This window comes from Thalassophryne amazonica, chromosome 17, assembly GCF_902500255.1.
Source record: "Thalassophryne amazonica chromosome 17, fThaAma1.1, whole genome shotgun sequence".
In the NCBI taxonomy this organism is placed as follows: Eukaryota; Metazoa; Chordata; class Actinopteri; order Batrachoidiformes; family Batrachoididae; genus Thalassophryne; species Thalassophryne amazonica.
Window position 1 is genome coordinate 7,556,398 of NC_047119.1, and position 11,793 is coordinate 7,568,190.

The 11,793-nt window shown below is 39.5% G+C and overlaps 1 protein-coding gene across 1 annotated transcript in view; it reads right to left on the reverse strand.

Moving 5' to 3' along the window:
* The window catches only part of tnfrsfa (tumor necrosis factor receptor superfamily, member a), a 50,171-nt gene extending 38,820 nt beyond the window's left edge, over positions 1-11,351 (reverse strand). The window contains exon 1 of the mRNA XM_034192119.1: positions 11,117-11,351. Within this exon, the coding sequence (XP_034048010.1) occupies positions 11,117-11,149 (33 nt within the window). The 5' untranslated portion in view covers positions 11,150-11,351. The remainder of the gene's footprint in view (positions 1-11,116) is intronic.
* Positions 11,352-11,793: the final 442 nt, after the last annotated feature.

The following is an 11,793-nucleotide window of genomic DNA, read 5'->3' on the forward strand; positions in this document are numbered from 1 at the left end:
GATTTCATTAGACTTCAATGAGGACAAACTGTCAGAGTTAGTTGCCACACCTCATCAAATGCTTTGTTTACGATGGTGTGCAGAACATACAAGCAAGTCTTCAAGAGGTTGGCTACTGTTTACTTGTCACTGAAACTGTCCGAGTAGGCGTGCCAACTCACCCACGCTGGCATGCATTACCTCATAAGGCGGCACCTGAACCAGCGGCACTCCCTGAGGAAGTGAACTTTCACACATGGAGATCGGAGTATTTACAGAAGACAGCCAGCTTGGCAACAGAAACTTTACATAGACAATTGTGTTTTTTCTGAACGTAGAACTTCTGTAACGCTCTAGTCTTATCACACATACTGCACAACTAGTATCTGGAATTGTGGAATCATGTGTTAGGCATGTTATGGAAATTAGTTCATATAACATAACAGTTCCATAACAGCTATTTTTCATATACGCCAGCAAGAGGATGGACATTTGACCTTGACGTTTGACCCCGATCGTTGTCCGAACTAAAAAAACAAGAACAACTAGGTTTGTTCATAATTTGATTAGCTGTTCTTAAGCTATTCTGGTAACATACGTACACACAAAGTGTGTGTGTGTGCGCGCGCGCGCACGCATGTGTAGACGTCTTAACGGCACCAATAGATCATGTTAACTGTAAGAGAGCGTTTCATGACAAAAGACGTGTGTCATGTTTAATATATTCAAGCAAAGAGGAAGTGGAGGGTCTCACTTTTTATTATGTCTACAGGAGTCAAAATCTGTCATGCAGATATCAGAGTTTGATGTCTGTCGCCTTCTATTGAACACCATGACTTACGTTCAAAGGCTGGACATTTTATGGAAGTTTTAAACATCACACTGCTGTCAGCCGTCAACTAGTAAAAGCTAACACTACTACTAACAATAATAATAGTAATAATCATATTAACATTATGTCATAATTTCCAAAAACGGTTACTCCACACACGATAGTGCTTGGAAAAGCCGCAATCACAGCACTGTGAATATGCTGAAATGATTGACTTCCAATATGATCAATATTTGGAGTTACAGTGGAACTCTGTTTTAGAACAGGTTTCTTTACAAGCAAATCTGTTCACAAACACTTTTTTTAAATGAAAAATGCATCACTTTTCAAAGTCTTGGTGTACGAACACCTCCGCTGCAGTAGGTGGTGGTAATGCACCATGTTGGGTTGCAATAAAGTCAAAAGAATCTGTTATTTTTGTTTTCTGTTTAGGCGTTTATAAAATCATATTTTTGGGGACTGCACAGTGGTTCTCCTAACAGTTGACTTTGTTGTGGACATTAAAAGTTATGAGCCGAGTATTTTTTCCAGTAATCATACATTAAGTGGCACTAACGAGTGAAACTACTGACAGCTGCTAAAAGCATACAACATTAAATCCGACCACAGTTTCACTGCGACAGAGGCGTCTGATCAGTTAGGACATTTGCGCTGTACGAGTATTTTATAACAAACACCTGGAATAATCTGGCTTGTGCAGTGAAACTTCCTAACAGACAGTAGCATCATACCCCTTCTCCATCCATGTACGCCATCAAGTCTCTTCTATACAGGAAAGGTGAAATTAAATAGTCCATTTTATTCTAATTACTGTACAGTATTTTGTATAAGATGCTATGCATATTCTTTGTATTTTTTCCGCCTTTTATGCATGAAATGCTGTTAAAAAGGTAAAAACAGAGTGTTCTTTTTGGGGCCAGGAACTGATTAATCCATTTTATATTGTTTCTTATGGGAAAATTGGCTTTGGTTTAAGAACAACATTTAGGAACCAATTAACTTCTAAAACAGAGGTTCCACTGTATTTAAAAAAATAAAAATTCTGGACTAGCAGGGGTGGTCTTTGGTGGCCACCAGGACAAAAACAGCAGAATTAATAAAATTAATGTATTATTAAATCAACAACTTTGATAATCGATTAATTGTTTCACATGTACATGTGAATATTTTCTGGTTTATTTTACTAGTTTTTTTTTTTAAGACTCCTGTCTGGCAATAAACTGACATTTGAATGCCTCATCTTAGGCTCTGGAAATCAACTATTTCCTGACATTTTATGGACTATCACACAGAGTGCCAACAGCATGAACATTAAAAATCCAACAAACATCATTGTTGACAGAGCACATGTATGAAGTTGACGGACCTGCTAACTTCTTAATCTTAATTAATCCGAGACACACACATAAACGCACACTAGAATCTTTCAGATCAAGTGTGTAAGGGGTTAACAAAACAATGATTCACCTTGACAACAATAAATAAAATTTAGGACACAGACCTAACTGCAAACTGAATGTTACCATGAGTACCGGCAGACACCAAAAGACACCTGGTATCTGACACCAACTGGATTGCACAGCATTACATCATTGTATCCATTTTACTTCTCTCTCACAGAGACACGGTTACTGTTCACACAGTCACCGGGCAGAACAGCAACAATATTCAAGACTATAGTATGACGGATGGAATTGTGGCCTATTTTTTTGGCTGTGGCTCAGTCTGTAATGGTACAGATTAGCCTCCACTTATCCTCAGTGTCAGTTCTGCCCTCCTGTGTTGCCCACAGAGACAGAGCCATATTTCCTGTGTGAACCCACGCCCAGACATTCAGTAAGCAATCTCAGATACCATCTAGTGTACATTTGCACAAGCATGACAATTCTCCCAATCTACACTGATGCCACTAATATCAGTATATCTATGCACACAAAACAGGAAGTTTACTGGACAGTCAAGCACGTAGGCTCAAGCAGTTTGAAGCGGTGTGTGTGAGGATTAGTGGGGAAGGAGAAATGGGGGGGTGGTGGGGGTGAAGTTCCCTTGTAGTCCCACAGCAACACAGCCTGCTGGCCAGGCCTCTAGAATGTACTGTGGTTTACAGAGGGGATAAACATTGACTTTGCCACCCAGACAAGTTAATCTGATTTCAGTAATGGAACAGTGCACAGATGAGACAAACGCACAAAATAAACTCTAGAACTCCATTTAAGAAGTTTGTTATGATTACTACAATGGGTACTTAGCCTATAACCATCAACAGTGAAGTGAAATTCCATAACAGTTGTAATTCAGTGACCATCCCTGTGTCCCTTATTAGTGTAAATGAAAAAGAAACCAACCTGCAGGTTTGAGTCATCATTATTTATATTTTTCATCATAAACTTACTGTAGTAAATAATGGCAGTACTGCAAACCAAGCCAAGAGATGACCAACGCACAACAGTCAGGGTACTTACTTTAAACAACAACCAAAATCTAGAGGTACTAGTAAAAACATTTTTGGCAGATTGTGTACAGCTAGTTGTTTTCCCTATAATTTTTTAAGCAAACTCTACAAAGGAGACATCTGTAAATCTGATTTGTCCAACAAACAGTCCAAAACCAAAAGGCATCTCATTTACAAGGATATAAAATAGATTAAGACTTAATATTTGGAACCAATCTAATAATCTGGAACCAGTCAAGATTTGGTATGTTTCTTTAATACATAAGTTGAATGATTATCAACCATACTGAGGAACTTGGGGGTTTGGTCCATAGAAGGCATTCTTTTCAAGGAACATGAAATAATATAGTTTGATGAGTTTATGTATTGCATTGTTGCAAGTAAGTAGGGGAGGTGATGGTCAAGTGGTTAAAGCATTGAGACCAGAGGATCCTCAGTAAAATGTCAGTGTTTAAAAAAAACCCAAGACAAGGTTCTCATGTTTGGTACACAACCCAAAGATATTCATTATTATATTTTAACTGCCTGACAAGAGCAAATGAACTAGTAAAATAAGCAATAAATATTCACATTTAAGAAGCCAAAAATCACAGAATTTAGAAATGATACAGAATCAAAATGATTAATCCATGTGGAAAACGTTGGCAATTAATTTAAGTCAAAAGAGCGGCAATGGTTATTAATTGCCACTTCATTGCCTTCTTAAATGTGAATATTTTATGGTTTATTTTACTAACGTCTTTACTACTCTGACAGTAAACTGCATATCTGCGGCCTGTGGACAACACAAGACAACAATTGAAGACATTATTTGGGGCACAGGAAAACACTGACTGACATTTTTCACCATTTTCTGACATTATATGAACCTAACAATCATTGATTATGAATGAAATAATGACGAAAGTAATTGTTAGTTACAGCCCTAATGATGCTATTGTATTATGTGCATCCTAAAATTAATTTTCTTATCAAGAAATCAACTTTTAATGTTTTAGATAGCTAACCCAAATATATTACATGCACTCATCTTTTATTTCAGGTCTATATAGTTACAACCATGGCCAAAATATCAAAGATGTTTTGATTGGTGATGTCATCCAAAGGCTTTTGGATAAATTAGAGAAATCACATGAGGTCCTGAATAGGTTTAACATCACTGTCTTTAACAATGTAGAAGATGCTCTGGATTATTTCTGTCAATATCAACTAGCACATTTACCTGGATAAAAAGCGAACAGAACTCCAATTGAGCACAAATGCAAACAATCACTTTAATAAATTCTGCTATTGTTTTAGAGTTACTCACAAAATGTTAAGAAATGTCAGTGCGGCCTTTCTGATAACGAAAGGGACGAATCTTGAATCTGTGCTAAATTTCAGGGTTTTACTTCATACTACAATTTAAACCACATTTTACAAATACTGGCCCGATATATTTTAAAGAAATCCTGGTAAATACAATCACACACACATACAGCCAACCTTTTGGCTCATACTAAAAGATCTTCACAGTTGCAGTACTAAAAGGCCTCACAGTGAGCACATGGTATTTATAGTGTCAGAGTTTTGGTACTACAGCGTTGGAAACAACTACAGCAGAGGGCTGAATAGAAGTCTGTGTGAAACACTGGGTGGAATTTAATGGGGGGGGGGGGGGTGTGAGGGTGTTGGCGAGTGACAAGCCATGAATTGAGCTTTGAACTTGTTGTTCATCCCACTTTATTAGGTACACCTGCACGGCAGTGCAAATATCTATATCTGCCAAACCCAGTGCAGCATTAGATTTAATCACATATGACTTGATAGACTCACAATTTTTCCTAAGAGTGCCGTTTGAAAATAATCTAGACTACTTGTATTTAATCCTTGGATCAAAAGTGTGATGACTAATCTCAAAGTTGCCCGTGTTTCTTTCATATAATTAATACAGACAAGTGAGGTGCCTGCAGCTCAGCTGGTAGAGCAGGTTGTCCATTAACCAGAGTTGCCAGGTCTGTTTTTTCTGGGCTCCTTTTGAAGTGTTGCGACAGGTAAAATGTTTGCGCACAGGTTAGGCAGATCTATTTTGTATGCAAATTTAAAAGGGATCTCAAAGCATCTAAACAAATTAAATTGGAAATGACAATTGTTCAAGTTCAAGTCTCTCTCTCTCTCTCTCTCTCTCTCTGTAAGACCTACAAGTCAAACAGGCAAACCAAAATAACTGAGTAGCTATGCAAATGCATTTATGTATTTGTATGCATTTCTATGTATATTATAAATTAAAATAAATTAATAAAAATGTGTAAAATGTGCATTAACAGCATATGGTGGATATGTTGAAATGGTAAATGCATAATCTATTTATATCTATTTACTGTAAATATGTATGATTGGTTGGATCCAACCAGGGAGGAGGCCCCAGGGAAGACCCAGGACAGCCTGGAGAAATTATATTTCCCAGCTGGTTTGGGAACGGCTTGGATCCCCTGGGAGGAGTAACAAGACTTGGCCGAGGATAGGGAAGTGTGGGATGAGCTGCTTTTGCCATCGTGACCTGGACCCAGATAAGTGGCAGGAAAAGCATGAATGAATGAATGAATAAACCCCGTCCCAAAATGAACACAGGTTGAAAAAGAGATAGCTAGTGTCCTTTAATTACTGGCCACCCCACTGCCCGCTACATAAAATCTCACCATTTGAAATCCTGTGCCAGTTCAAGGCTGTGATTCAAAGAATGGAAGATACTTCTTGTAAATAATAAGATAAATGAAAACTTTGTCATGAACTAAAAAGCTTTATACTCACTCAACAAACAATTTGACTTCCAGTTATCAAATGTGAGAATTTGCTCCTTTCCCATTTGAATTCATGACCCTGTACACCAGAGGTTCAAGTTGTTTTTTTTTTTGGTTTTTTTTTGGGGGGGGATTGTGGAGCAGTTGGAGATTGAATCCACCAACCCCTTTGGACAACCCACACAAACATCCAGGTATTTTTAGCTGAATGCTGAATAAATAAATGCAAGGTTTTGACTAACCCCTTGAACTTAGACACAACTTGCTTTAAACTCTGGTCTGATTTTTGGATGTTAACATAGTGGTTCCTTTCAAGGCCATACTTTTTTTTTTTTTTTACTTTTTTTTTTGTTTTCTGGTCTGCTGTGTTCTAATAAAGACATTGAATTTTTATTTCTGAAACTTTTTTAAACATTTGATCTAGAATTGTCAGGAAGAGCAGTACAAAATGTACACCAAAAACAATGTGAAAATCCAAACTGGTGTTGCAGACTGAACAGTCCCCCCCTAAAAATCTGTCCGCCCCGCCTTCACTGCACGTGCATCATTACCCGCGGTTCATGGATTATCACCTTGTTTCTGCTTATAACTGCACTTCAGTCATCACCCATCTCACCGACAGACATCTGAAGCTTTTTGTACAATAATCACTTCCAATTATTTCATCAGAAAAGAGGGAGGAAGTGATCATTTCAAAGAGTCACAGATTATCACCTCGTTTCTCCTTAAAACGGCCTTCTTTCTGCTTAAAACTGACTTCAGAATGATTTAAGAAGTTTTATCTTGTCATCTGATGGTTAATAATCCCATCCATTTGGTCGCTGTGGGTGAAAAGCCTCTCAGACGAGCTGCTGAACTCCGAAATGACGCATGCGTAGTGAATGCAAGGTGGACCAATTTTTAGGGGGGACTGTTCGGTTTGCGACACTAGATCCACTGTGGTGACCCTGAGCAAACTGGAGAAACTCAAACAGTATAGGGTTTTGACTGATTCTCATCAAGCAACAGTGGTCTTTGTTGTGCATATTAAAAGATGCCAACGTGGCCCAAAATAGGTGATTCATCATTCCTCACCTATACCTATCAGAACCCAAAATTTCACAACAAAATATGAAACAGTTTTTAATGGAGTTACAGAAATTTTGCAGACCCACTCACTCACTCACTGCTGACAAACTGGCTCCATAATGCCAACTGCGAGAATATGTTTGGAGTTCAGGCAGTTGGCAACAACAAGCAACTGCGGCAACCAGAACCCTGCCAAAAGCAGCAAAATGTCATAAATCACACAAAAACACAATGCCTACTTCACATATGTCCGCCTGAACAAGCCTAGAGGTGTTCCACCGAAAAAGACACGGGCAAATTATTAGGTTAAGAGCTACCAACATGGCTCAAAATATGAGATTCACTGGCTATCAGCTGTATATATCTGAATCCTAAACGTTAAAACTAAATATGCAGTATTTCTTTCTTTGTTAAAAATAGAAATTTGCGAATCCACCCACATTTTCAGTTTATTTTCATTTATATAGCGCCAAATCACAACAGAGTTGCCTCAAGGCATTTCACACAAGTAAGGTCTAACCTTACCAACCCCCAGGGCAGCAGTGGTAAGGAAAAACTCCCTCTGAGGAAGAAACCTTAAGCAGACCAGACTCAAAGGGGTGACCCTCTGCTTGGGCCATGATACAGACACAAATTACAGAACAATTCACAAAACCAACTCAATTATGCATATGCATGTTGTGCACAGGGAATATTTCCTTGGGTTTGGAAAAACTGTGGCAGGCATCATACATTCTTACTGCCCTTTTATCTTTTTCATACCATTTTCTCATAGCTTAAAAATTATTAATTGATTAAATGCAAATACTACGATTATTTTACTATTTCAATTTATTTAATTTATGTAGCACCAAATCACAACAAAGCTGCCTCAAGGCGCTTTACATAAGTAAGGTCTAACCTTCCCAACACCTAGAGCAGGGGTGGCCAAGTTCGGTCCTCGAGAGCCACATTCCTGACATTCTTAGTTGTCTCCCTGCTCCAACACACCTGAATCCAATGAAAGACTCGTTAACAGACTTTTAATGAGGGAGACAACTAAGTGTCAGGAATGTGGCTCTCGAGGACCAAACTTGGCCACCCCTGACCTAGAGCAAAAACACAGGTGACAGAAAAACTCCCTCTGATAATTTGAGGAAGAAACCTCAAGCAGACCAGACTCAATACCATTATTATTACAGGGTCCGGGGTCCTTTGCTAAGGGCTATCCGGTCCCTGTACGACCGCAGCAGGAGCTTGGTTCGCATTGCTGGTAGTAAGTCAAACCTGTTTCCAGTGCACGTTGGCCTCCGCCAGGGCTGCCCTTTGTCACCGGTTCTGTTCATTATTTTTATGGACAGAATTTCTAGGCGCAGCCAGGGTGTAGAGGGGGTCTGGTTTGGGAACCACAGATTCTCGTCTCTGCTGTTTGCGGACGATGTGGTTCTGTTGGCTTCGTCAAATCAGAACCTTCAGCGTGCACTGGGGCGGTTTGCAGCCGAGTGTGAAGCGTCCGGGATGAAAATCAGCACCTCCAAATCTGAGGCCATGGTTCTCAACCGGAAAAAGGTGCTTTGTCCTCTTCAGGTCGGTGGAGTGTCCTTGCCTCAAGTGCAGGAGTTTAAGTATCTCGGGGTCTTGTTCACGAGTGAGGGACGGATGAAGTGTGAGATCGATAGACGGATCGGTGCAGCATCTGCAGTGATGCAGTCACTGTATTGGACCGTCGTGGTGAAGAGAGAGCTGAGTAGGGGGGCAAAGCTCTCGATTTACCAATCGATCTACATTCCAATCCTCACCTATGGTCATGAGATTGGCTCATGACCGAAAGAATGAGATTGCGAGTACAAGCGGCCGAGATGAGTTTCCTCTGCAGGGTGGCTGGACGCTCCCTTAGAAATAGGGTGAGGAGCTCGGCCACTCGGGAGGAGCTCGGAGTCGAGCCGCTGCTCCTCCACATTGAAAGGAGTCAGTTGAGGTGGCTCGGGCATCTTTTCCGGATGCCCCCTGGACGCCTCGCTGGAGAGGTGTTCCGGGCACGTCCCATTGGGAGGAGGCCCCGGGGAAGACCCAGGACATGATGGAGGGACTACATCTCTCGGCTGGCTTGGGAACGCCTTGGGGTTCCCCCGGAGGAGCTGGGGGAGGTGTGCGTGGATCGGGAGGTCTGGGCGGCTTTGCTTGAGCTGCTGCCCCGCGACCCGACTCCGGATAAAGCGGAAGAAAATTGATGGATGGATGGATGGATGGATGGAATTATTATAGAATTCTTAAGAATTTTTTTCATTAGAAATTCATTCATTATTTTCACAAACTAATGATTGAGTAACTCGCAAACAACAACAAACTAGAGGACTCGTAAAGCGCAAAGCTCCACCAACACTGGTTTCCAATTCCATAAATTTTTACCTTGTAAAAACATTTTCAAGGTCAAAGTGTTGTTAGAAGTGGCCTTTCATAAGTTAAATTAGATGTGATCAAATGTCAGGAGTATTTAATTAGTTCAGGGACTTGAATCAAAGTGTCCCCCCTACTTTCTTCAGTTTCTGAATTCTTTTTCAGATAATTTTCACAGAACATTGGTTATCTCCGCTACGCACAATTTGTTACTGCTTTTTGGCACGTATTGGTTTCCGAACAATAACTGAAAGATAGACAAACAAACATAAAATCTGAACCACCAATAAATTTTAGTGGTGTAGGTAAATCCACAACAGAAAAAAAGAGAGTGATTGAGGCACTTTTGATGGAAATATAATGCAAAATGTACACCAAATGGGTTTTTCAAAATTAAATTCACATGTCCACCAAATCCATAAATCTGATCAGCTCCAGATCAAACTTTGTCAGATGATAGTGAGTGCCAGTCTGTGCCTCTCTTTCAAATATGAAAGTGATTGGGACACATTTGATTAAGATATAATGAAATATTAAGATAATGAAATGGGGTTATCAATGGCCACAAAATCTGTCACCTGGATCAAATTTTGTCACTCAATAAAGGATACCATTCTACACAATGTTCCAAAATATGAAAGATACTTGATCGTTTTTGACAGAGTTGTAAATTTTTTGAAAACTCGTTCAATGTTAAATTTTTCCAATATTTTTCCTGACTTTGACCTTGAAAATTGAATCAGTTCTTGCCTATCAGGATATGAATTCTCTGTATAAAAAAATCATACGGATATATGAAAAATTGTGGGTTTCAGACTATTCACAAACAGACAAACAAACAGAGGCCGAAAACAACAACCTGCGCCCAACTAATTAAAAACAAACAAAAGATTACATTAGATCTTATGGTGATGCCTTCAAATGTGTCGTTTTGTCTGATAAAAAAAAAAAAAGTCCACAACCCAAAAATAGGACTGGAACTAGACAGACGTGACAATGACTAAAATCACTGCAGAAAATCCATTCAGCCAGCACAAGAATTCAATGCTCGTCAAATAAACTAGACAATCGATGACGTCCACGAAGTGCCACTTATTAGGCCACCTCCCTTCCTAATAAAGTGGCCGTTGCGCACAGTAACAGCCAAGGTTCCCTCCAGAGGAGCAACAATGCAGTGATTATGAGCGGACGCAGAGCACCATATGCTGAATGTCTGAGCAACAGGACCACATGATGTCCAACACAGATGGTGACTGTAAGTAATGTAGGGAAAGTGTAAATGATCCAGCACATGTGCTGCGTTCACAAACCCCGCAGGAGCAGAGGAAATTATCGATGTCAATTAAAAAAAAAAAAAAAACAAAGTGTTGGTATTCACAGCACCGGACAGTGATTTCAGCCCTGTGACACGGCACTGCTTCAGAAAAACTTTAACGAAGACTGTGTTGGTCAAAGATTCAATTTATACTGTATCCCGGCTGTCAATCAAAACAATTTGAATCACTTTAATTACGTCACTAAACATGAACTATACTTCAGCGTTTACAAAGAAAGTACATTTTATCCATCAGCGATTCAGTACGATTAAAATATAAACGACACTTTCAAAAATAACTGAGTTTTACTTACGGAAAGTTTCACAACCACCAGAACGAAGTTCATTTTGGGAACTTCGTGATATGAACCAATCCCAGACTCGGATTTCGCGTAACAAACCACCAGCCTAAAATCTTTAAAAACACTAAAAAGTAAAACAGCGCCGCAAATCCTACTTTAAATCTATCCGTCATTCGGTTTCTTCCATTAGTGTCTTGCCGATGCACAGTGTTGACACCAACCACCCGTGAGCAGGGACTGTGGCTCGAATGACAGGAAAAAAAAGTGAAGCGTCTGTCTGAGAGTTTCAGCGTGTCGTCACACTGATAGCAGCCAATCACAGAACACACCATGTTGCATATTAATGAGTAAACATTTTCCAGACGAGTTGAAAGATGTTTTGCCTGTAAAACAAATGAACATTTTCATTAGTTCATCATGTCGTTTATGATCATGTTGTTTGTTATGCTTATGTACTATTGTTTTCTTGGTTGCCAAAAGCATTTAGTAAAAGTTAAAACTAAACGAGAAGAAAACCTGGGCCATAAATAAACAAACAAACAAACAAATAAATAAATAAGGGGGGCAGAAATCTGGAATTTGTCGACCTAGAGTTTTCTTTTTTTTTAACACATTTTGGGGGTCATCTTCTCACTCAGGACAAATGTAATTAGATCAGCGTGATATTGATTGAAAATTAAAATACACCT